The 25,883-nt window shown below is 60.3% G+C and overlaps 1 protein-coding gene across 1 annotated transcript in view; it reads right to left on the bottom strand.

Annotated features, from left to right (window-relative positions):
- The window catches only part of EFNB1 (ephrin B1), a 55,116-nt gene that overhangs the window by 4,516 nt on the left and 24,717 nt on the right, over positions 1-25,883 (bottom strand). Inside the window, exons 2-4 of the mRNA XM_068696542.1 lie at positions 17,185-17,462; positions 1,927-2,019; positions 314-442 (exon numbers count right to left, since the gene is read on the bottom strand). Coding sequence (XP_068552643.1) covers positions 314-442; positions 1,927-2,019; positions 17,185-17,462 — 500 coding nt within the window. The remainder of the gene's footprint in view (positions 1-313; positions 443-1,926; positions 2,020-17,184; positions 17,463-25,883) is intronic.

The raw sequence follows: 25,883 nt of genomic DNA, 5'->3' as shown, positions 1-25,883 counted from the left end.
TACGCGGAGGAACAGATGGGCAGCAGAGGGAGGAGGAGGAGGAGCGGCGTGCTGACCCAGCACTTCTCCACCACACCACTGCCAGCACAGCCCGGCGCTGGGAGAAGGAGCCCAGGAGCCCGAGCTGCTCCGCTCAGCAGCCTCGCAGCCGGCTCCCTGCCCCGGCACAGCCAGCGGCCCCTTGCCCATAACGCCCAGACCAGGGCGAGGAGATGCTGGGGGACAGGGCTGCAGCTGGGACAGGGGCGCAGCGCCCAGCACCGCCCGGCTCCGCGGCTCCCAGCCCCTCTCCGGGATGCTGTGGCCCCGCTACCTGGCTTGCCGGGCTCCTCCACCGCCGGGACCTTGTGGCGTGGGCTCTGCGTGACGATTTTCACCGTGTTGTCGGACTCCTTGCTGGGCCGACTCGTCGTCAGCTGCTCGGGGACGACCGCGTTCGGATCTGGGCGGGCAGAGAGGTGACGGATGAGAAACCTCGGCTCAGCCTCGACACAGGCAGCTCCCACCCCACTAAATATCCCCTTTCCCCATCCCTACTGGCCACCCTGCATCCAAAAAGGCTCTCAGCCTGCTGTCCACCCCGCTGCCCCAGGAGGAGCAGCTGTAGCACACCGATGGAAAGATTTTCCTCCCCTCTTTAGGCCAGTCCGTCCCCGGTGCCCCACCAGCCCAGACAATCAGGCTGTTTCCAAAAGCTGCCCGTGGCACGGAGCTGGGAAGGCACCGGGGGGACAGAGGAAGGGGCACGGGGCCAGCAGTGGCAGACCCTGTGTTCAAAGCTCTGATTTGCTTTGCAAGCCACAGGACCCAGCCCTGCTCCTGCTCCCAGGTGCTCTGCGCCCTCCGCCGCATCCCAAAAAATCACGGTGGCTATTTGGGAAGCAAGAGGGATCCTGCCCTCCTCCGTGGCTTAAATGCGTGAGAACTGGGGCGAGCCCAATGGTAAGAGCTAGGAAAAAAGATGCGGCAGCATCACCCCGGGCTGGGCTGCCCTGGCTGCCTCCTCCCTCCTGGAAGAGACAGGAGGACGGAGGGAAGCGGCGTCCCCACCCTCATCCCGCACCCCGACGCTTTTTCATGTTTTCTGCACTCCTGCGCGTGGGCTGGAGCGAGTTTCTCGCAGGGGCAGCAGGAGGAACACGAAGGGGAGGGAGGCTGCCAAGGCTGCAGCGCTGCTTCTTTTGTTTATTATAAATACTGGCCCCAGAGTGAAAACAAAATAATGAGAAGCAGGCACCAGGAGCTCCACAGCCGAGAGGGGGCCGAAACAAGCCCAGGGCATGGCTGGGGCCAGCAGGCACTCGACAGCCCGGGAAGGGAGGTTTTGGGGGGCGATCTCCAGCAGCAGAGCCCACTGTCAGGCTGATGGGGAGGTTTTGGTGGGCAACGAGAGCAAGGAGATGCTCTGCCTGCATCAGGATCCGGAGTCTCGCCCGGTCGTTCAACTGCAGTGACCGAGCACTGCTCAATACCTAGCTGGCACTGAGCATTTTTGGGGTGGGGGAGTCTGGGGAGACTAGAAATGGTGTGTAAAAGGCAGGTCTGAGATGGTGCTTGGGCAGAGGACGATGTGGGAGGGTTTCTCTGCTCCTCTGGTAGGCGTGGAGGAAAGATGGGGCACCCTGGGAATGGTGTCCCGCAGCCGGCTGCGAGCTGGGGGCTTTGGGCACTTCTTGGTGAGGGGGGAAAAAAATTTGATAACGCTATCAGGAAATGAAACCAGCTCCTCGCTCCTCTGCTGCCCACTGCTCAGCACCCTGGGATAACACAGAGCCAAAAGGAAACCCTCTTCCCGCCGGGCGTTTTGGTGCTGGGCACGGCACACTCCCCCTGCCCCATTTCCAAGCCCACAGCACGCTCCCCCTGCCCCATTTCCATGCCCGGGGACACTCCCCCTGCCCCACATCCATGCCCGGGGACACTCACCCTGCCCCACTTTCATGACGATCTTCATGGAGCGCGTCTGGCAGACCCCCCCCTCTCGGTTCTCCAGGCCATCCAGCGTCCCGTTAGAGGTGGCTGTAAGGGAAGGAGACGGGCGGTTAAGGGCTCTGTAGGAAACGCAAGAGCACCGACAAGGCTTTTTTTTAGCTCTCCCATCTGTGGCTAGTCCCTTTGGGCTAGCTTAGAAAAACCCCAAGGAACAGAGGAAAAAATTGTGGGAGCGCTTCCTCGCGTTCCCCAGCCTGAAGACCCTCGCCCCAAACGGCACCAGCGATGCCGCAGGCACACGGGGCAGGGTTGTTCAACAAAACTCGGAGAGTTTTTACCAGCAAGGCTCCATTTTTGGGGGCTGCAGCTGCTGTGGGGTGCAGGCAGGAGGGCAGCAGGGGTGACTCCCCACTCCGGCAGCGGAGCAGCGCGCTGCCAGCAGGCCCCAGCAGCGCGGGCGCGCCTCCCCTGAAGATGTTTGCAGTGGTGCAGAAGTGATACCTCCAGCTTCCCCTCGCCGCCACAGCCACACAAGCGAGCCATTCTCAGTGCCTGCGCGCTCCTCCCCCCTTAATTCCTGGATAATTTCCTTTGCTCCTCGGTGTATAATAGGAACACATGCATATGCAGAGTTTAAATTATACATATATAATTACACACTGTGCCTCAGTAAAGAATGTAAACTCAGAGCCCCAATGGGCTTGAATGGCTTTAATTGCAGGGCAGAAGTCAGTTAAATTCACATTAACTTTTTTTCTGTAGCCGGCACGGATTTTTTCAGGCTCTCTCTCCCGCGGGAGCGCCGCGCGCCGCCCCCCCGGTGCTGCCATGCAGGCAGACCCCCCACCCACGCGCCCGGCCGCCACGAGTGGGCAAGGGATGAGAAAACACACGGCAAAACGGGGCATTATGGGGTCAAAAAATGGCTTCTGGCCCCAAAAGGACCCCTTGGTGCCAGGCGGCAGTGAGCGTCCAGTAGGTGCTGCACGGGGAGGAAGGGTGCTGTGCCGGGTGCCAATGGGTGCCAATGGGTGCCAATGGGTGCCAATGGGTGCCAATGGGTGCAGGAGGGCTCTGGCTCACAGCCCCTGCTGAAGTGACCCCCATCCAGCCCAGCATCGCCCAGCAGGACCAGGCGCAAGGATTTATTCACACAGGGGAGCCACAAAACCCGGGGGGAGCACGGCGACAGCGCAAGGGGGCTGTGAGAGGATGCGCAACGCAGGACCACAAATCCCCTTGGAGAATTCAACGGAGACAAGGCAGCGAAGCCAGGCAGGATCCGGCCACCACCTTCCCCAAGCCTCAGTGCCAAAATTCAGCCCCGGAGTTTCGGGTTACCGCAGAGCTCCGGCCTCGGCCGGCGGCACAAGCGCTGTGCCGGGGAGGGGGGCGATGAGTGACGGTCGGCTGGGACGAATCCATCAGACAGCCCTCGCTGGCTGTCAGCTCACAGGTTAGGGGAGGAGGCCAGCTACGAAGCGAGGTCTTTCCTTTCCTTCTGGGCTCCCCTTCCAGCGTTGGGGACCTCGGGGTGTTCGGTTGGTGCCGGGTGGGATATTTACACTGGGCGGCAAGGCGCAGGCTCGCGGAGCCAAAGCAGGTCTGGGAGGCTGCGCAGGGAGGGCTGGAGCTGCCCCTCCATGGGGCTGGATTCACCGGGAGCAGGGCATGGGCTCGGGAGCACCACGTCGCTCCCCAGCATCGCCCCTGCCCTGCCTGCGGGTGATGGCGAGCCTGGAGCAGGGCAGGGCGGGGGCTCCAAGCACATCAGCTCTGTCCAAAAACCTCTCCGCGATCCAGCCTCTCGCGTGAGACCCCAGCAAATGTTTTCCTAATCAGAGAGCTGCTCGGGCGGCCGCGGAGTTATCGCCTCGCCAGCGACAGCAGCTTCGTTTGCCAGCAGCTCGCCGGAGAAAGCCATATATCCACACGCCTGGGATTCGCCCGCCCCGGCCTTGACAGGAGCAGTGTCAGCATAAATCCCGGAGCAAACGCAGGGGGAAACGGGGGAAACGTCCCCTCGCTGCCTGCACGGCCTCTTCCCAGCTCGAGCAGGAGGTAGGGCCCTCAAGGAGGTAGGGTAGCTCAAACACGCCGTAAAAACATCGCAAGGAGCTAATTCCTGCAACACAAACAGCGGCTCCGCTCTCCCAGACCAGAAGCACCTTTTTTTGGATAAAATAAGTCAAAATAAGCAGTTTCATGAACAGCCTCCAGCCCAGCACTGTGCCACATGGAGCGGGGACACGGGCAGCACACACACATCTGGGGACTTCACCCATTCCTGCTGCAGCTCAGAAAGGGGCAGCATCTCTCTGGGACGGACCCATTTCTGCTTGTTTTCACCCCAAACTGCAGCGCTCCCACATGTCTCACTGCCCGGAGCATCGCAGCTCCCTGTTCCACGGGGCAGCAGCTTCCCTCCAGCCAGGATCCAGCCCAGCAGGGCCAGGGAAAACATCAGCCACCAACACCACCTCCAGCAGACCTTACAGGGGTGCGCTTACAAGGTAATGCCCAAATCATGTCAAAAGGATCTACAGAGAAAGTAGGGCTTCGGCGCACGGGACCGCTGGAGATGTTGCAGAGGTGGAGCACGTGGAGGTACCGGGAGACATCTCCTTCTCCAAAATAACTCCCGAGACATCGCATTCAGCCACGAAGTGCTCAAACAATATAAAAGCACGCCAGCTGGAGAATCACATGGCCGGACTAAAGAGGACACAGCTGAGCGTCCTTTCTCCCAAGCAGCGCGCAAGACTTTGTTGAAGGAGCCTCTCCTCGTTCTGATCATAATAATTATGAGGAGAAAAAGTAGCTTTGAAAGGGGAGCCACATAAAAAAAAAAAATATGAAGCAGCTACTTGAGGGAACATAAAAGGGACAGCTAAAAGGGTAAAACGCTTGCAAAAACCATGGCGATCGTCTCCAGCACAGCCTCTTGAAACAGGCTTGAAACAAGGACGTGAAGGGCCCAGCTCTCTCCAGCCCCGAAATAGGCCACGACCGAAGCAAAGCGAGCTGTTCTTCACGCTGCAGAAAGCCGAGGCCATGTCCAGATGAGGAGGAGAGCACAGCTTCTGACAGGCTTTATGTAAACACCCGGCAGAGCCTCAGATGGCCCCGCAGGCGGGTGCGGGTGCAGGACGGGAGCTGGTGCCTGCTGCAGAGAGCCACGCACAGAGCTGTTCCCGTTGAAAACATCCTTTTGTCCAAAAATGCAGAGGAGCGAAGTGGAAAGGGCATCTCGGAGGCGCGTAACCAGCTCAAGATGGACACCTGAGCCGTGCACTTTGCTTCTTGTTTTCACAATGGAAGAAGATTTAGCAGCAGCACCTGCCCACAGCCTGGGGAGCGCATCGCAAGCAGGGAAACGAAAGCTCCCGAGCGATCCCGATGTACCTGTGCTAATAACTGCTAAGCCAAGTGCAGAGCTGTGGCGGCTCTGGGTAGCACAGAGCGACCGGTTTTAATGGCAGATGAAATCCAGCGTCACCAAACGCAAGGCGACACACGGGGGAGGAAGGCTACACAGACAATCGTAGGCTCAGATGAGAAAACCACTGCTCGGGCACGATGCAGGAGACAGCAAGGATCGTTTTCCAAACGACACCGCAGTATCAGTAGGGGTAGACACCATTAGAAACGCGTGGCACTGGGCAGGTTCAGCCCCCCAGGCTCCATCCATCGGCAGGGACTGAGCGCGGGCAGCCGAGGGGGGCACAGCAGCGGTGGGTGCAGGGCCCTGTGCCCGCATCCCCTTCCATTCGGGAGGGACTCGCGCTGTCTTGGAGGAGCAGCAGAACAAAAGCAGCCTCTGGACAAACGACTTCGGCACAGGCTTAGCGCAGCTCCGCTCCCAGCCCGGGGAGCTATTAGATGCCTTTGCCTTAATGAAGCATTAAGCCCCGGGCTGCCGAGTGATGAGGATTTACCATTGATACTATTAACCATGTAATTGCTTGTCAACTCGGCGGAGATGCTCAGATGGCGTGGAAGCAGAGGCAGGACCTGAGCTTGCTGGCACCGCTCCTCGTGCAGGAGCGCCCCGGATGGCCATGCAGCAGCCCAGCCCCGGTGCCAACCAGCTGGCACGGCCCCTCTAAGGGGAATGGGGGCAAGCCATGCTCGTGTTCATGCTCGTGCTCGTGCTCATGCTCATGCTTGTGCTCTGCTCGTGCTCTGCTCGTGCTCTGCTCCAAGGCAAAGCAAGCAGTACCGGCAGCTTTCTGTCCGCGTGCGCCCGCCCGCAGCTGCGCACCCGATCCATCACGCCCTGCCTTCCCACCGCTGCGCCTTCGAGCTGCGCCATCGTTTTTCTTCCTCCACTAAAAATATTTCAAACAAGAGCTCGGTTTTGGCAGATTGGAAACTCTGGAAGTAATACCTGGCAGCAGATAAAGGCAAGGGTCTCTTAAACGGTCAGTCTTGGACAGAGCGAGACGTTTGGTTTCTCTTCTGGATTCCCTCTAGCAGGACTCCGTTATGATTTGGGCCCCAAAGCACAATTAATGTGCTGAGACTGTAGCGAATCCAAGTCTCTTTCCTTTTATTATTCTTAATTACTCTTCCATCTGTGTACAGCGGCCCTGCTCCAGGCTCAGCCAAGCGCCGCATGGATCCAGCATGGACGCTGGCCCCGCAACCCTTCCCTCGCCCCCGAAGTGTCAAAGACTCAAGTTTCCCTATTTTATCTCACAGCTCGCTGCAGGGCCCGTGCTCGCAGAGGATTTCCCTTCCTGTCCTCGTGCCGGGGCTCTGCAGCCAGCTCCCACCTCCAGACGTGGCCTCGCAGCGGGCGGTGACGGCACTTTGGGCACAGAGAAGGGGCGGTGGGGAGGCACAGGCCAGCAGCGCTCTGTGCGCTGCATCTTCAGCTCTGCGAAGGGGCAGCTGGCACAGAGCAGCCTCGACACACGGCTCAGAGCCAGCGCAGCTCACCCAGGACACCCAAACCAGGCTTAAAGCCCTGCCCGCTCGGGTCGCCTGTGGCCCCGAGCACGTTCCTCGTACACCTCCAGTGTGCGCAGACCCCACGCCAGCAGGCTCCTGCGCACATCCGCAAACAAACTCCAGGAGGATTTAAAACAAAAACCTCGCCCGTGCCATCTTCCCCGTCCTCCCAGTCTTTCAGGTTGTTTTCTGCAGCCTCAAAGCCCGCAGTGCAGGTGCTGCATCGCTGCAGGTGGGTGCCGCGTCCCTGCAGGTGTTGCAGCAGCGCTCAGCCCCATCGCGGAGCACCCAGCGGGGCCAGCGCACCCCTCCCCGTGCCCTGGAGGACCCGCAGGGACACTTCCAGGTCCCCAGGCAGCAGCAGCACCGTGTGCTCGGCTGCACATGAACGCTCTGCGAGCCCCTGGCTGGTCACAGCCCCCTCTGTTCCTATTGAAGCACCGGCACGCAGCCACACGGCACCGGCCCACGCTCCCGCTGCTGCTCGGATTATTTGGGTTTCCTTCCCGGGCCATGCTGGAGGGCTGTGAGCCCGACGCCCCCTCCCCACACACGTCACCCCAGCGCCCTTCCCATCGGCTGCGGCACACCGGCGGGTCGGCTGCCAGAGCCCCGAGCTGTCACGGTGCCAGCGGGGCCGGGAGCCGCCTCCGACCCGATCCCAGCAGCAGCTGCGCTGGGAAGGGGCCCCGCAGCCCCAGAAACGCCTGTGCAAGCCAGGCCGGCCCCGGCCCCTCCCCAGGCTCCTGCAGGAGGTGCGGGGCTAGGATTTCACACACCCTCCTGGCAGCCGGCGAGCCGCTCCAGCCCTGCTGTCTGCTAGGGAGAGAAGGAGCAGAGCAGCCCACGCTGCCCCACACCACCAAGCCCCCACGGTGCCAAGGTCTGCGCCTCCTCGCTCCCGGCACCGCTGCTCCCCTGGGCACCCTAGGAGCATGGGGAGCCCCAGCACTGTCCTAAACCCCGAGCCAGAGTTTCACAAGCAGCACTCCCTGTCCGCTCTCTGCCTCCTCGGGGTCCCCCGAATGCAAACAGTTCAGAAACCCGCGGGTGTTGGCTGGAAATCGCCATCCCGGGAGCGCAGAAGCTGGGTATTTAACAGCCAGGAATCGCGGCTCCTTCTCAGTTCCCAGCGGCTGGTTTCACCTTCCCTCTACCCGGGGACTCTGTCACCCACAGCGCCTTCGTGGGCCGGGCACAGAGCTGAGGGTGAAACCCTGAGCGAGGAAGGAGCCTCCCAGAGCCCCCACCTCCCGCGCACCCCGCAGCCGTGGGCACCCCGCGTCCCCGCAGCTCCTGTTTGGAAGCGCTCGGCTTTTGCTGACGGCATCGACCTCGAGCAACAGCTGGGAGCCGCGAGCAAAGGCGGCTTTTATGGCTTCACCTGGCGTGGAAAGAGCCCTGAGCTGGAGAACACAGCGCCCACAGGCACAGCCACATCTGCTGGGGACCCTCACCCAGCGGGGACGGAGCCGGTGCCGGCGATGGCCACGTGGCTCCAGCTGTCCGGGGAGCAGGGGCAAGCGGAGAGGCCGGGCAGGGCGCGAGGGGAAGCCAGTTGGTGGCTGACACAAAGGCTCCATTTATTGCAGCGGTGCTCACGGGGGATTTGGGTGGGCAGGAGCCCCACATCCTCCCGGGGAGCACGGGCCGGCAGCGAGGGAGCCGCTGACGCCCACCAGCAGCAGGCGCCCAGCCCTGGCCGTAGCTGGTTAAATCAGTGAGTGCTACATAAATAAATGCACGAACCTACATTTAAAAATGAAAGGCGTAAACAAATAAACAAGCTTATCTATAAATAAACAACCTTTGAATCACCAAAGCCCTATATAGCGCCGGGGAGGGAAATGCAAGCCCAGACCTTCGCCTAAGCCCCCGCGGCACCACGGGCAGCCCCCGCGCAGCCTCACGCACGGCAGGAGGAAATGACCCCGCGGTGCTGAGTCCAGCCCGGGTCAGCATTTTGAGGTTTTGCTCTGAATTTCACAGCTGTAGGAGCACTGCTCGGAGGCACCCCTCCAGCAGGGCCAGGGCACGCGGCCCCCTTGGGGCTGAGGGCACCGGGGGCTCGCAGGGTGCCCCGACCCCACCACAGCCTCTCCCCGTTTCTCGTACAGCAAGGGCGGGCAGCCAGAGCCACCGGCCAAAACGGAGCCTACGCTGGACGCCGGCAGGGACTGGGATTTTCCAGGCTGCCTTTTCTGCCGCCGCAAACGCCTGGTGGAAATCAGAAGGCTGCAGGACGCTTTGAACAATCCCCATCAAAAAATGGTTGCGCAGGCTCTGGCTGCGATGGAGTTTGCTTCCCGCCAGCCGGGGTCAAACCACCACAAAGATCAAAATACGGGCACCAACAGGAGGGGAAAATCGAGGGTAAAACCAAGGGTAAAAGCGAGGGACCGGCATCAGCCTGCACACCGGGCAGGTGGTGCCGCAGCCCCGCTGGGCTCCCACCTCGTTCCACGTCAGTATGGGAACCACAAAGCGGGCGGTGTGCTCGATGGACCCCCCGGCTGGGCAGTGCCCTGGGGTCTTGGGGGGGTGAGCAGCAGGCACCCCCCACACCCCATGTGCCCCACACTGGTCTGGGGCAATGGGCAAGCAGCACTCCTATTGCACAACGCAGGATGCTTTAATTCAGGGAACGACATCAAGAGCCTGATTTCCCATAAAAACAGCTTTTTGGTGGAAAAAATATAATCAGCCCTAATTAGCACTGCAATGAAGAGCCACAGCCACGTGGCAGGTAAGCTCGTCAAGGCTGCAAGACCACTGCTTGCTCGCTCAGCCACACGCCCGTCAGCATCAACCACTACTGAGCCGTCCACGGGGGATCGGGTCACAAAATGAAGTCTTTGTCTTAAGGTCCATCCGCCCCCTTCCAAAAAGAGACAGCAGCAGCAGGAGGGGAAGGTTATTTGCAACGTCTCCGTGGCAGCTCCAAGCAGCTAGCTACACGTCAAAAAGGAAAAAAAAAAAAAAAGTGCCATGTAATTCTCCACCTGATGCTCTGCCAGAGTCATTTGTGGGCCCCGCTGGGACGCGGGGAGGAGGAAAGCACTTATTGAGTTTTAACAGGGTGTAAATCTCCTCGGTTAGGTAGCAAAACATCTGTGACTCTGCCGGGGCAATCTGCCGGCGCGGCGACGGGGAGCGGCTGGCGGGGGACAGTGCGGGTCCCTGGAGAGCAGGAAGGTGGCACGGAAGGACAGAGGGACAAAGGGACAGAGGGACAGAGGGACGGAGGGATGGGGACGTGTAGAGCTGCGCTCCCCTCCCGGCTGCAGCTGCAGCAGCGGGGTTAGCCAGGGCTGCGTCACCGCCACCCGGATGCCGAACTGGAGGCGGTTCAGAGCAAAAAAATCAAAGTTATCAGGGACCGGAGCGGCTGATTTATGTGCAAATGTCCTGGAAGTGGAATCCGCCGGGCTTGGCGGAGCCACAAGCGAGGGAGAGCACTCGGAGCCGTGGAAGGCGGCCGGGAGGGAGAGGAGCTCCGGGAGCACTGCGGGCCAGCCGGGAGGAAACCCGCCTGCAATTACGGGCACGCTTTGCATAAGCATCAGGAACCTGCTGGCAGCGGGGAAGTTTACACAGGCAAACAACCCCACGGCGGGGACGGGGACGGGACGCGGCCCTCACCGCCCTCCTGCCGGGCTCGGCGCTGCCACGTGGACCTGGTGTCCCCCGAGCCACAGCACTCGGGCACCGCCAGGAGATGCCGAATCCCCCCCGGCTGCCCAGCAGAGGACGTGCCCGCTCACTGGAAGGATGGAGAAGGGTCCCCTGTGCCCCCCCAGGGCAGGATCAGCCCCGTGGTGGCGGGGAGCAGGCACCCGGTGCCATCCCCTCGCAGCCCCGCACCGGCTGCAATTACCTGTGCCAACACCCGCGCCGCGCCGCGGGATCAAAGAGCGGCGGCGGCACACAGCAGCAGCAGAAAATCATCACTCCTAGGGCAAAGAAACTTCAAATAGCAACTCCGAGCCCTTCTCCCCGGAAAGGCGAGCTTCCAGAGGCGCAGCACGCAACCTGGGGAGCCTCCACCGGCACAGGCAAGCCGGCCAAGAGGATTTCAAAACGCAGATCATTAGAAATTAAAAAAAGATGGAAAAGAGCTGCGTATCGCAACTCCTTACTGCCGGAGCCAAGCTGGCTTGCAGGCTGCACGTCTCGCAGCCCAAGCATCGCAATGCTCCCCGCAGCCCCAGCGTGCTCTCACTCCACAGAATCCCAAAATCCCCAAAAGGCTGAGGTTGGAGGGACCTGGTCCAACCCCCCAGGACACCAGGGCACCTCAAGCGGGTTGCCCAGCTCTCCACCACAGCTCCCACACGAGTCCCCAGCGTCCCACCGTGCAGCAGAAGATACAAATCACGGTATTTCCGCGTGAGGACAGGCCAGGTCACAGCTGAGGAGATGTTTGCAAGCCCATGAAAATGCAAAGAGGGAGAAAGCTCCGGCAGAGGCGAGCCCCACTCCCACCCACGGAGGTGAGCTCCTCCGACAGCCTCGTCCCGGCTCCCCGGGGACAAAAAAGCCCTGCGGGTGCACAGGCAACAAAGAGAAAAGCAGCGAGAGGGTCTCGAGGCAGGAGCAGTTATTTTAAAAATACACCAAGCACGTGGTTGCCGGCGCTTATCAGCTGCACGCCCTTCCCAGACGTGCCTACACGCTGGGAGTTTTTTTTTCAAGCCATCTTCAAGCTGAAGGCTTCTTCAGCCTTTCAAGTGTCTTAGCAAAAATTTGCTCGAATCGCAGTCATGTTTTAATCTCTCCCAGCGCTGCAGAGGAAGCCCTCGGCGCTGCACACCGCCGAAGAGCAGGGTCCCTCCTGACGCCGCCTGCCCGCGAGAAGCACGGCTGACTTTCTGCACCATGGAGCATCCCCCAGCTGCTGGATGAAGACCAGAGGGCTCAGCCCAAAGCCCGGTGTCACAGCCCTGCCACCTGCGAGCCCTCCCCGTGCCCTGGGCAGAGCCATCTCCAGCTCCCGCGGCCACGCAGGAGGTCGGGCAGGGGCCGGGCTGGCAGCGCGCACCGGGCACGGCCCCGCGGGGCCCCTGGGCAGCAGCAGATCAAAGCGCTGGGTATTTACCTCCTGGCCGGGCGCAGGGACACTGGCCCTTTCTGATAGGGCTTTTCATCCCTATTAGCGCCATGAAAGGCTGAGCCATGAGATCAGCTGCCAGGGGCTGCGCGGGGACAACGCTGAGCCGAAAAGGTCAGGAGGGAGGAGGAGAAGAGAAAAGAGGCAGAGGCTTAAGGGACAGGGCTCAACAAAATCGCATTTACTGTGGTCACGGTCTTCAGACAAGCCTCCGAGACAAGTAACCGCGTGTTGTCTAAGGGCCATTATTTGGGTTTGACATGTCCAGCGCAGGGGCTTTGAAGTTCCGAGGCGGGCACTGCTAGAGCCCGTTTGTCCCCAGCACCAGCCCAACAGCTCCCACACCTCCCAGCACCTCCTGTGGGATGCCCCACAGCCAGGGCATCTCCTCCCCACCAAAACCACCTCTGCCACCCCTTTTCCCCCAGCCCCAACGGCCCCGGTGATGTCCCAGGGCTCGGCTCTGCTCGTGCGCCCCCGCCACCAGGGCGCAAGGACGCGCGCGCCAGCCCATTTGGGTGAAGAATGAGGAAGCTGGTTAATTGGGTTTTTATCAGCAGAAGTTCACAGCTCTCATCACGGCATCAAACAGCACTTTTGCTTTCAACTCGTCTTCAGCAAACAAGTCGTGGGACGGGAGCTGAGGAGTACATGAAAGTGGCCACATTCAAATGCAGGCAGCAAAGAAAGGCGGCGGAGAGCTTGGCTGGCGGGCACCCGGCACGGCACCCACTGCACAGCACCCACCGCACAGCACCCACCGCACAGCACCCATCACACGGCCCATGTGGAGGGAGGGAGGAGAGCTCTGCGTGCGTGGGGACAGCAGGGGTGAGGGAGGAAACGAGAGGGCTGCAGAAAGGTTGAGGATCCTGGAGCAGCTCCGCGGACACCCTCGCGCACACCGCGACTCCCAGCTGGCTCGCAGGCCTCCTAAACCCATGGCAGCTATTTCGGGAGTCAGGGCGCAGCCAGAAAAACAAGTATGGCAACGTGTCTCAAGGAAAAAAAAAAAAAAGAACATAGAAAGAAAAGAAAAAAAAAAAGAAATGGGGAAAAAAAAGGAAATGAAAACAAAAAGAAAAAGAAAAAAAAGAAAAAAGGAAAAAAAAGGGGGGAAAAAGAAAAAAAGGAAAGAAAAGAGGAGTCTGGCACTTGGCAGTACACAGGTGACCCCCTTCTCCGCATTAAAATTCCAACTAAAATAGCAATAGAAAAATGCTGAGGAAGAAAGGGCCAGGGATGAAACCCACATCGCAGAGGCAGCGATGGCGTGCAACAATAGCTCTTGCCAGGTTGGGCCTAATTGCATCTAAAAACAGAAATGCAAGACAAGGGGTTTAAAGGAACCGTCGGCGTCATGTATCTGGGCTCTCTGAATCCCGCTGCCAAAAACGGTTAGATTGGATTACGAACATTATTACATCAAAAATGGATTGAAGGGCTTAACGACTCACAGTCAACAGGAAACGCGTGAGCTTTGCGGGGCGAGTGTCTGCCGCGGCCTCGCCTCTGCTTTAGCATTTTCTGCAAACGAACGGGAGGAGAAGGAAGGCTACTTTTGAGTTGTTTTCCCCTGTTCATGATGGGGACAGGTTGGGCACTATGAGCGTGCCCGGGGTCCCCATGGGGTCCCCAAGAGGTGCCACCTGGAACCCAGGCGGTGCTGCAGGGACAGGGCACTGCTCACCCCATGTGCCAGCAGGGACTGAGCAGGTCTGGAGGGACTTGGCTCTTCTGGAGCAGTGTCCCCACCAAAACACAACCGTGGCAATGGCAGAGAATAAATCAACGTGCCCAAGGGTATGGTAAGCGCCGGGCTGAAGGCACTCGGCATCCGAGGCATCCCCCTGCCAGGCACCGGCGGCTGCTGGGGCACTGCTGGGCTGCGGCCAGGGCTCCTGCCCCGGAGCCGCCAGGACAGCTGGATGCACATCTCCCTATCTAGGCACCTGATTACCAGAGATAGCCAAACTGGAGCAGGTTCAAAGAATAGCAGCAAGCGCAATTAAGAGCTGGAGAGAATTCCGGAGGGAGGCGAGGAGAGCTAAACCTGTACGGCTGGCTCGGGGACGGGGAAGCCGGAGCTGCCCACAAGCATCCCGAGAGCGCAGCCACCAGGGAGGGGGAGGACGGCGATTCGCGTGGGACAAGGACGCGGCGGAAGCAGAGCAAACCACAGGAAAACGGGAAAAGTTAAAGCTGAGGAGCGATGAGGTTACGGACAGGCTCTGAGACCCCGCAGCAGGTGGCCTGCAGGCGAGCAGGAGTCGCTGCCACACAGCAGAGCCCCCCGAGAGCCCTCCTCTACCTTCCCAGCAGCCTGCCCACGGGCTTGGCCTCGTGGCTCGCAGAGAAAGCCCCAAATGGGCTCTGTTAGGGGGCAAAAAGCGAGAACTCCTTCCTGCTGCGTTCACCTTCCCATACGGCAACGCAGCAACCGCCCAGCGGAGAACCCGCTCCCCTTCCCCATCCTCCCAGCACCAAGCAGGTAGCGAGGGAGCCTGCAGGGCACCAAAGACACGCATGAAACCAAGGATTGCCCTGAACCCCCGTCATCCACGGAGCAAACAGAGGAGCAAAGCGCCCCGCTCCCCAAGTGCCAGCTCTCCTCCTCCCCAAACCCCGCCGCAGCCCCAGCAGCCGGCAGCAGCCCCACCGAGCCTTTGTCTGCGGCACGGCCGTGCAGCCAGGAGCTCCCGCATCTTTTTCTTTATGAAAAGGCTTAGGAAGAGGAATCACCTTCCCCTGTCCAGCCGCAGGAGAAAAGATGCTTTTAATGAAAGCCTCCAGCTGGCACCGAGGGGCTCGGCGCAAGGATTCCGGGGATGGGGAGAGGTTACGTTCGCTTTCAAAAGCCTTTTTCATCGCTAAAGCAGCCTAAGCCGAGGGCTGAGTGTCCCTCGGTGATAAAAGTGGCCCTAAACGAGGCTTGGCATATCCAACGTGATGGCGGGGGAGCGGGGGGGCGGCCCTGAATGAGTTGGGACGGGGCCGTGCGGCGGCCGCGGGCTCTCGCAGCGGGGCTGGGGACGGCACCGAGCCGCGGCCGCTCGCTCCCGGCCGCCGCCGCGCCGCTTCCCCCCGGCTTAGGGCAGCCGGCGAAAGAAAAGGAAGAAAAAAAAAATCCTTTTGTGTGTCCAGGCGAGCTTGGGGAGAAGGGAATAACAAAAAAAAAAAAAAAAAAAAAAGACAACACGTGGGTGGTCTGCTCGGGAGACTTTTGACTTTGTTTTTTTGGCTATTTTCTTTCTTGGCAGAAAGGGTTCCTGGGGCTGCCGGGCAGAGGCTACGGGCAGATCACAGGAGCATCCCCGGCCCACCCAGGGGCCAAAGTTCAGCGCACAGCGGCCGCCCGGTCCCAGCGCCGCCGAGGCTCGCTTCAAAGCGCGGAGCAGTCAAGAGAAATTAAAGTCAGAAACGGTGCGAGACGGGGGCAGAGCAGTGGCGGGCAGGGGGCACCGCCGGGGGGCAGCGGGGCCGGGGGGAGCCCGCGGGGGGACGGGGACGGCACCTGGGCACCGGGACGCGGAGGTTGAGCTGGGTTTTGTGGCGGACCACGGGGAGATGCCCCAGGCTTGGGGTGGGAACTGGATTTTGTTATGAATAAAGAGAAAATCTGTCCGTATGGGATTTCTGGTGGCGGAATCGAGAACGCAGTTCCAGCTTTCTCCCTCTGCAAGGGGAGGGACTGCTTGTGGAAACAGCACCGAGAGCCCCGGGCAGCTGAGGAAGCCGAGCAGCTTTGGTAGGATTTGGAAAGCTGCTCAGCCACCTGGGGAAGGCAGAGCCTGGCAAAGCCTCTGCCCACCCGGCCCTGCCCTCCGCCAGCACCTATGGGCTTATCCTATGGGGTGGCAAAGAGGAAACCCGTGCTCTTCTCCTCCCCGGGGCTTCCTTAGGCTCCTGATTTTGTTCTGGCTCATGTGTTTGTCCCGGAGGGCTGCTGACCCTGCGTGCCGAGCAGCCGCTGCCCGAGCACTTCAAGGTGTTTGCCCTAAATCCAAAAGGGCGAGCGGGCAGCACAGGGGGGGCCCCGGGGGAATGGGGCACAGGGCAGCTGTTGGCATCCGTGCCTCTACCCCAAAAGCAGCAAAGACGGGGAGCCCCTGCTACACAGCACTGGGAGCAGACGACCAGAAGGGACGTTTTGGTTAGGAGCTGCTGCAGCCCCTTTTCCACCACGCCATGCTCAAGCCCAGCCTTGGAGCTGAGCAACGCCACGGATGCAAGGGCGGGCTGAAACCTGACCTGCAGGAGCCCATTTGGCTGCTTCCTCAGCACCAGGCACGCTCAGATTGTGCTGCGGTGGAAAAAAAGCCGTTTCCAACGCCAGACGGGGCTCACCAGGAGCACCCAGGCTGGCAGCCTCGCGCTGCCCCACAGCCAAGCACCCCCTGCCCCTCAGCCCCGAGACAGAGGCTGCCTGCAGGATCCTCACCGCCCCGTCCAACGGCAAAGATTTGAGGCTAAAAACACCGGGTTTAGTGACCCCAGTGCACCAGCCCACATCCCTGCCAGCTGGCAGGGAGCTGGCAGGCAGCGCCCAGCCCCAGCACCAACCCCACGGCCACGAGGGAGGATGGAGATGTCCCGGCCGGCACTCGTGGGCGCACCCTGTGTGTGCCATGGGCTCAGAGACAATCCAGCCTCCTTCCTCCTACAATTCCAAGTTGTACAGAAAAATAACAGCACCCAGCCCACGTGCTGACAGCCATTTCATCCACAAGAAGCTCTGGGAGCATCTCTCCAGGCTGCTTCCCACGGCGGTCAGCGAGGACGGCCGAGCTGGTAGCATTTGGCACTATCGCTCCCGATCCCTGATTTTACACCAAGAGCAGCCCTATGAGAGCGGCCCCACAGCACCTCCGGCCCCACAGCACCAAGCTCCAGCTGTAAAACCGCTCCAGACACAAACCCACTCGGCTGCGGGCAGGTCTCACCCCCTCCAGAGGGACCATTCCCGCTCCTGGCGCTGCGCGGCGGCCAGATAAGGGCCGGGACCCCTCGGCCTGCAGCGCATTCCTCCCCTTCTCCCATCCAGCGGGAAATATTTTCCGTGCGTGTCAGCTCTGAGCAGGAGCCAAGTCCCAAAGCAGCGCCTGGCGACACTGTCCAGGCCCCCGCAGCCCCCAGCACTGCGGCGCGGGGTCCGGCCGGCGGCGAGGAAGAGCGCGGCGACTCACATGTGATGAAGTAATCCTGCTGCCGCTTGAACTCCAGGCCCATGTAGTTGGGGCTGAACTCCTGGAACTTGATGGTGAAGCGGATCTCCTGCTCGGGCCGGTTGCACGTCACCAGCACGTTGGGGTCCATGACGGTGCTGCAGGCATCGGCCTGGTCCTTCTTCACCAGGTACAGCTTGTAGTACTCGTAAGGCTTGGACGGCTCCGCCTTGGGGCAGATAATGTCCAGTTTGTCCCCGATCTCCGGGTAGATGACCAGTCCCTTCCCAGTCATGAACCTGCAAGGAGAGGAGAGGGCGAGACGTTAGCGACACTCGTGCCTGGGTGTTGCACCCCGCGCACAGCCCTGCTCCCCCATAAATCATCCCAGCCATAAACTCAGCCGTTCCCCCTCCACAAAACGCCTTTTTATTTGTCACCAAGTTCTCCTCCTCCTTCACCAGCACTGCACAAAGAGCGAGAACATCAGCCACCAGAACCAGGGGCTCCTCCCGAGCCCTCCCAGTATGGCACCAGCACACACCAGTGAGCAGCGTGGCCGGAGAGGGAGCGGAGCCACCCCACTGCTGCCCTTCCTCGCGCAGCCACCACGGCTCTGCCCATGCGCCCGTGCCCCAGGGCCAGGCAGCAAGCTTCCTGCGGGACAGCAGGTAATTAGGGACAGCAGGTAATTAGGCACGGGAGCAGTCGTCAGGACGGGGCGCGGGGAGGGATCCCTTCCACGCCCCGGTTACGGAGGAATTCCTGTCCTTACATGGCAGGGAAGGAAGCATCTCGCAGGACAACTTCTACCCAGCCGGCGGTTGCCACAGCTCAACGGCGTGCCCAGGAGCGTGGGAGGACCGGGTGGAGAGGAGCGAGGAGGGAGGAAAGCTATTTGGGGCTGGAAGGCAGGGCATTGTGCAGGGAAGGGAGGGAAGGTAATGTGCTGATAATTAACATTCAGATTTCATTATTGCAGAGCAATACTCTGATTTTTTTTTTTTTTTCTTTTCACGGTGAAGTAGAGGATTAGGGCAACTCGGAGGGAAGCAGCAGAGCATCCACTTTGATGTAGGCAACATAATGCGCTCCTGATGGAAGATAAGGTGGGAATGGATGTTCCTGCAAAGCTATCTCTGCTGCAACTCCCTCCTGCAATTTGGGCACGGTGCAGAGCAGAGCACGTGCTCCGACGGGCTGCACGTCCACGGCCTCCCCTGCGCTGCCAGCCCCTGCCTAGCCCCCTGCCGTGGCAGCGGGGCCGGAGCCATGGGGCTGCCTCCTCCCAGCGTCAGCTGCAGGCTGAGACTGCAGGCAGCGGGGAGCAGGCTCAGGCATACAGGACCAACCTGCTCCGTGGCTCCTCTGCAAGTCGCAGCAAGAAGCCAGGGAGCTGAAACCAGAGCCCGAGCAGCCCAGGCTCCAGGCTTCTCACCGTGCGAGCTCCGGCACCTTTCCACACCGGCCGGGCTCGGAGAAGGCAGGAGGAGCCCGAGCCCACACGCACCCCGGTGCCCTCGGTGAGGGCTCCCAGGCTGGGTTTGGGCTGTAGGGCAGCCAGGAGAGCCACACATCGCCAGCACCTCTCCACAGGCACCTTCTGTCCACGCTGCCCCCAGCCCTGGGGGGCTGCATCACAGGGTGCTGCTCGCCCCATCCCTCCTGCCCATCAGGGGAGCTCCGGCTCGGACCGAGGAGCCGAGGTTCTCCACCAGCAGCAGGAGAACTGCCATGGCAAAAGACATGGGGACAACTGGGACCACCCCAACCCCGCCACCATGGCGGTTCCACCAGAGGTGTAAGCTTGCAGGAAGCAATTACAGCTCCTGGAACCAGGCTCTCCTGCAGCAGCCCTAAAACAGAGCAGGGACCCCAACCCCTGCGAGGCCCCGCTGCCGCCGGGAAGGTCGAGCGCAGGCGGCGCCGCTGCAGCCCCGGCTGCCGGCAGGTGAGCTACCAAGTAGGTCAGCTGGCCCCTGGCCAGCAGCGCGCTTCCAAAAAGCCTCACACGCGATAAAGGCTGCCCCCACCCACTGCCTGCGCCCTGATGCAATCCCCGGAGACGTTTAGTCAAAGATGCAAAGAAGCCCCTGCCCCTCCCTCCCCTTGCTCACCATCCCCACCCTCCGCGAGGCCACAGACATGCAACGCAAGTAAACACTTGCATGCTCACTCACAGGTTCCCACCCTACGAGGCAGCTGGATCCCACATTCATTTCTCCGCAGTTGGGCTGAGTCAGACGTTTTCTGGCAAAGGGCTCCCGAGTGACTCAAATTCCCTCCTTCAGCCTCTGCCAGCTCCCTCCTGCCCCAAAGATGCCAAACAGGAAGCCACAAACGAGTCAAGCAGATGTCTCGCAACTCCCGAGCGAGAGCAGAGGGCTCCTATCCGCCTCCCATCTCCATCCCAGGAGGGCCGATCTGGCCAGCGGGGCAACTGCAGCGCCCGCGTGCCATCCACCCGCACTCACGGCAGGTCCACTGGTTTTCAAGCACGGCAGGGCTGGAGCAATGCAGGGAGGGCAGAGATGACAAAGGCATCGAGGGAACGCAGCTGAGAACATCCATCCACGATGTCCCGTTGGCATTCCCTCATCTCCCAGACCTCGGCAACGAGGCCCGTGCGCACTTTATTTTTTTTGAGGACAAAGCCATAAACCAATTTTCCTACATCAATGCTCAGCCTCAGCTTCAGCAGCGCGGAGCTCGTGCCCGGGGATCAGCCTCGGAAGGCTTTCCAGATTTCCTACGTGAGAATCGAGCACGAACCAGCTGCCGGCCGCAGTGGCCACGGAGCCCGGGGGCTCTCGCACGCCCCGGGGCCGCAGCAATCCCCGCAGCTCCCCGGGGAGGCCAGGCGGGATCTGCTTTGGATCTGCTTTGCATCACGGCCCACCACCGCTCAGACACCGCGCACCCTCCGCCTGCCGCTTCCTGCCAGCAGCATTCCTGCGCGCGTGCACGTTTTGCCCTTTGTCCTTCAATTTCCCTGATTTTTTCTCCTCCATTTCCCCCTTAGTGCGCTCCCTCCCTTCTCTAGGAGCAGGGCTGTTTCCAAGCTACGAGGCTGGTCAGAAACCCCCGAAACTGCCTTCCCGACACCTCCCTCGTTGTGCTTTGAGCTCTTAGCTCCACATCACGATTTTTTCCCCCTATTTTCTTTTTTTTTTTGTCACAAGCCACGGCTGGTGACAGCCGTTCCAGGGAAGACTGCAAATGGCTCCCATTAGGTGAGAGCCCAGTTCTCCAGGAAAGTGCAACAGAGGAGGTGAAAAGCAACATTCATCACAAGAACCGCAGAGGGAGAGGCATCCAAACCGGCTGAGGAGTCGCCTCTGCACGTTATTACTCCAAGTTTTGCATTTGAGAGATTTTACTTCATGAGGGCCCAACCGGGCTTCGCCCCTTGGCACACGGGGACTTGTCTTTACAAGGACACATCTCCAAACTCAGGCTAACTGGGAGGAATGAGCAGATTACTTTTAAATTAAAAGGGAAACTCGCTGAGCCCTGAGAGCGCTCGCTGTAATTTTGGGGAGGATCTGCCGCATTCATCACACAGACAGAGCCTGATTTCCCTGCTCTAAGGTGTGGGGGGAAATCAAATTCAATTCGACCTTAACGATGAAACTGTGACTGACATCTGCATAATAAAGCACTCTGGGATGCTCTTCGAGACATGCAGTGTATTAGACAACTTAAATTAGGATACGGCAGACTGGCGAAGCACTGAGAAGGAGGATGGCTGTTGCTCACAGCAATAACCTACTTACATCCCAGCCTCAGACGGCTCCAGCCAGCGCGAGCCAGCTCCGGGGACCCCGCGGCCACCCGCACCAGCGCTGCAGGAGCGGGGATGGAGCGGGCAGCATGGAGCTGGCCAGGGCAGGCAGCCTGGCACGGCACGGCACGGCACGGCACGGCATGGCACGGCACGGCACGGCACGGCACGGCTCCTGCAAGCAGAGCAAGGCTGGCAGGGGGTGCACACAGGGGGATGCCCCCGCAGCGAGCGCGTGGTGTCCCCCTGGGGGCTAATCCTGCACCGTGCGTGCTGGCACCGGCGTTCCCCAGCCAAGCCATGGAAACCATGAATGGGCAAGCCCAGCAGCCCATCGCTTGCTCCTGCTCCTGCAAATGTGACAGCAAGCACACCCATGCTTGTCTTCAGCGGGCAGCCCTGGCCAGACGCACACAGCACCTTCCCCAACACCCCCAGCCTCAAAAAGCCCCCGGCCCTCGTGGCTCTTCCAAGCAAACCGCGGCACGATGGCTTTGGGGGAGCAGTGCTGAGCTGCCCGGCCACCCCGTGCCCCCTCTCCTCTCCCAGCACCTCGCAGGGATGCTCTCATGCCAGGGCCAAGGGGAGCACACACGGCTCCTGTCCTTCAGCAAGGTCTGCCCGTGCCACCACGGATGCCAGGCACGCAGCAGAGGAAGGAAAAGCTTTGCAAGGCAGGAGAAGCCCGGGCTGCCACACATGCCAAGACGTGTCTTCCCCAAGGACCTCCCAAGTCTAAAGGCTGAAGCCGTCCAAGTCGCTACAAAACCAGAGGCAGGCACTTAAAGCCGATGCGAATCGGGAAGCGTGCTCCGCTCAGCTGGGCCTCCTTTTTATCTGGAAATCTCAAGTGCTTCATGAGATCGAGCCTCGCAGCCACAGGAGACGGTTGAAGGACTTTGTCACCCCCGAGTGCAGCGCTGCTGTGACCGGGCAGCAGGCCACGCAGCCGACTCCAGCTCAGCTCCATCTGTACCTGCCAGCAGGCACCTCCCCGGGGAGCACGCCGCAGGGCTCCTCTTCCCCACTGCCCCCCTGTGCCCCCCCCAGGAGGACGAGCACATTTCTGCTTTGGTTCATTCGCCGTTTGTACCATCGCCGGTTAAGAGCTCAAAAAACATCCCAGCATCTTTGCTTTTGGTGTCAAAGGTGGGAAGGATTAACTGCAGCCAGTTGGAAAAAATAAAAATAATGCTACGGTGCTGCAGGCACGTGCTGGAACGGAGCTGTTACCAGCAGGCTCACGATGGGAAGGCCCCCGGGGTGATTTGGGGGGCACGTGGAGCTGCCACCCGCAGCCCCGCCGGGTTCAGGGTCCCCGTGCCGCCGAGGAGCATCCCGGCGAGGTGGCCCCGCGCACCGGCCGGCCCCGTGGCCCCGCAAATTCCTGGCCCTGCAGGTTCCTTGGGAGCTATCAGGTGGCAGCGTCCAATTTCCTCATTGTTTCGGGAGGTGTTTTCTGATGGGAAAGGTGAAAAGGGTATTTGTGAGCCTTGTAAACCGATTCCTCCGAGTTGGGTAAACAAGGGGAGCTCTGTTGGCAGCCAGCCTCCGCGAGCCGGAGATGCCTGAGCAGAGAAACCCAACCAAGGGGCTGCCCCCCCGGCCCCGGCCAGGGGCTCAGGGGTCACTGGGGGAGCCCCCAGCCCCCCTGCAGTTGGAATCCAAGGGGCAAGCCCATGGGCAAGTCCCCCCAGGGGGCAAGTCCACTGGAAGCCCGTGGCTTCCAGCCCAGGCTTTCCCAGGGCTACCCCCTCACTGTGCAGGGGTTTGGGCTCCAAAAAGCTTCGGTGGGACCCCACGGAGTGACACAGGAGTGACAAGTGGGACCCGACTGAGTGACACAGGTGATGCGCTCCCCACCTCGAAGTGTCTGGTGTCAGGTGCAGCCACCCTGGTATCACAGGGGAGATTTAACAGGAGAGGAAGAGGACTGGGCTGATAAGGGATAATCCCTCAAAATATGCCGCTGGGCTACCTGGGGGGATTTCAGCGGCCTTTGTTTCACTGCCCAAGCGAGAGTTTACACAACACCGTGCAGCCCCAGCATCTTCCCCAAGCGAAGGAAGGGGCCTGCTGCCTCCTCCCCCTCGGATCCACACCATCCAGCCCCAGCCTGTGCCAGCATGGTGATGGGCAGGAGGGGGCATCCCTGCCACGCTCCCACCAAGGAGCTGAGATGCTCAAACCTCAGCCTCAAGGAGAAGCAGCCCCCCTGGAGGCTGGGGGGGGGCACCTGCAAGACCACAAGTCACACCAGCCACATCAGCCAGCCCAGGAACAAGGGGACGAGGAGGAAAAGCACGGATGCTTGACCCGAGCAGGCTCAGGAGTCATGCTGGGCACAGCACCTCGCTCCTCCTCTCCGCACGTGCACGCACTGCTGGCTTTTCTTCTTCCCGTGGGCATGCACGGGCTAGCAGGCCAGGTCACGTTTGAAAGTGGACTGGCTAACATGGTCAAAACACCACCTGCAAAGCCCAGTGCTCCGCAGATAGGGCATCTGGCACCTCCAGAAACACGCCAGTGGTCAGGCAGTTCTTCCTTAGGGCGAACATGACTGGTAAATTGCTTGAACATGTGTTGTGTTTTGTTTTTTTTTTTAAAGAATGGGTTAACGCACTTGCAAGCAACCCATCTCCCAGCCCAGGCGCTCCTTGAATGCTGAGAAGTACAAAACCTCTGGGCAGGCATCACGTTTCCCTGTGTCTGAAGAACAAAACGCACCTTTCACTTTATCTCCGGCTTCGCAGAAAACAGAACAACACCGAACAACAACCCCCTCGCTGGATAAGATACTCTAAAGCATTAATTCTGACATACATAGAAGATGACATATGCTAAATGCTGTTTTCTTCAAAGAAACCCAGAAATACGCATCTTACAAGGAGGACATCTACTTTTAGCAGCCGAGGCTGAGCGATGCACGGCGAGCAGAGGACAGCAAGAACCCAGTTACAGGGGGCAGATACTGGTACACAAGAGCTCCAGATTCATCCAGGCTTTCAGGACTTGAAGACCACAGTAGAAGAGCATGTTTTGGAGTTGTCTTCCTTCCTTTAGGTCTCCAAAAACGAAGTTAAGAGCTGCCAGAAGCGCCCAGCTGGGCGGCGTTGGGCACTCGCTGCCATTTGGCGTGCCCCAGCTCCTGCAGCTCCCCACAGCTCGCGGGAACTGGGAAACGAGAGCAAACAGGGGAACAGCCAGCAGCTCTGAAAGCTGAAACGACCCAGTAAAAACGCTGGAAAACCCATGAAAAACTTCTGAAAAGCATTAGCGCAGCGTACGGAACCTGGGAGAGCTGTGCAGGTGCCCAACCACAGGCTGAAGCCTTATTTTCAGCACGCCAGATGAACCAAGGGGTCAGGAGCAAGCTCTGGGACCACCAGAGCACCTTCACACCGCCCATGCCGTGGCAGAACAGCATCCTCAGAGCAGACACAGCCCGGCCCAGTGCCCACATCCATCCCAGAGCGGCAGCACCGTGCTGGGGCACCAAGAAAATCAGGTTCCTCCCCACCATCACTGAGGCAGGAGGGCTCTTACAACTTTCTTTTCCAACGCCCAGTGTTATTACAGTCCGAGCCCTTCCTTTTGACTCCTGTTAAATTCTCGGGAACAAAGATATCCAGTGGAAGGAAGTTAATTACAACTTGAATGAAGCGGTCCCCGGCCCTCCTCTACCTCCCATCTGTGTCTGTCGCCTTCCCATTCGTGCAGTCGAGATTCTTGTCGCTGCAAGAAAGGGTAAATAGGAGCACGCCATTCCCCATCCCCGCGCTTTCAGATCCCACGTCTTTCATGTGCTCTTCTATTATTAGCCTCCTTTAAGAAGAGCCTTCGATCTTTTTATTCCTGCTAATCTCTGTATAATTATTTCCACTGCCCTTCTGCGGACCTCTTCTATTTCTGCTGCATCCGCCCGGCGAGGGGAGCGGGAGGCGGCGATCCGGCGGCGTGCTCGTGCCTTCGGCCTCGGCTGCTCGAAGGGAGGAGCTGTGCACCCCGGCACCTCTGCCCGGCTCAATTTTGCCCATCACTCAGCCACCAACATGGTCCAAATGCCATCCCACACGGCCTCTGCAAGTCCTGCATCACCCACTGGTGAAGGCAGGGCACGGCACGGCGAGCTCCTGCCCCTGCTCCAACCACCCCAAGTCCTTGGGGAGCCGCAGCCCCCAGCCAGGGGGGCTCCCGGGGGCCATTTCACACCACCAGGACTTCAGCAAAGGAATCGCCCAGCGGTTCGGCCCCGTCGCCACGACCAAGGAGGGTCTGCTGGTGGCTACCCCCCGCGTTAAGTGGCCGGCTAATCTCCCCGGCCGGCTCCTTGCAGCAATTTATCCGGCTCTGTAGCAATGCGCCCCGCTCCGTAATTCTCAGGATCATTCCTAATACCTTTAATGATAAACACAATGCTGGCTCCCTGCCCGCCCCCCAGCAGAGCAGCTGAATTAACGAGGGATTCCACCTCGTTAGCGGCGTGGGGGCAGGGGGTGGGCACGTCCCGGTGCCCCCCAGCGCCCCGCTGCCCCCTGGCTGGAGGCCCCTCGCCTGCTTTCAGCATCAGCTGGGGCAGCATGAGCAGAATCCACGCTTTTTTGACTTAAACACGAAGCCGGGGTGCCAGCAGCCCCCGGGAAGGGCAGCCCTCATCCCACAGCCCTGCCTCCTCCTCTCCACACCACCACAAGCAGCCCCCCCGCTCCCCACTCGACCCGTCCCCCTCCCAGACACACTTTAAGGCCCTTTTTTCCCCCGTTTCAGGTTTAATGAGGCCCATTCAAGCCTCCCAAAGACAAAAGGCCCTTCTCGTTTCTAAACGGATTTACACGACGCATCAGTGAGGCAGAAACGGGTCGCCATGGCAACCCCCCCCCCCCAGGCGGCTGCCATTTTGTAGCGCCGCCGCTCCCCCAAACCCCCCCGTGGTGGT

The sequence above is a fragment of the Anas acuta genome, chromosome 13, assembly GCF_963932015.1.
Source record: "Anas acuta chromosome 13, bAnaAcu1.1, whole genome shotgun sequence".
Taxonomy (NCBI): Eukaryota; Metazoa; Chordata; class Aves; order Anseriformes; family Anatidae; genus Anas; species Anas acuta.
The sequence above is the reverse complement of the archived record's forward strand: the minus strand, read 5'-3'. Positions and strand labels throughout refer to the sequence as shown.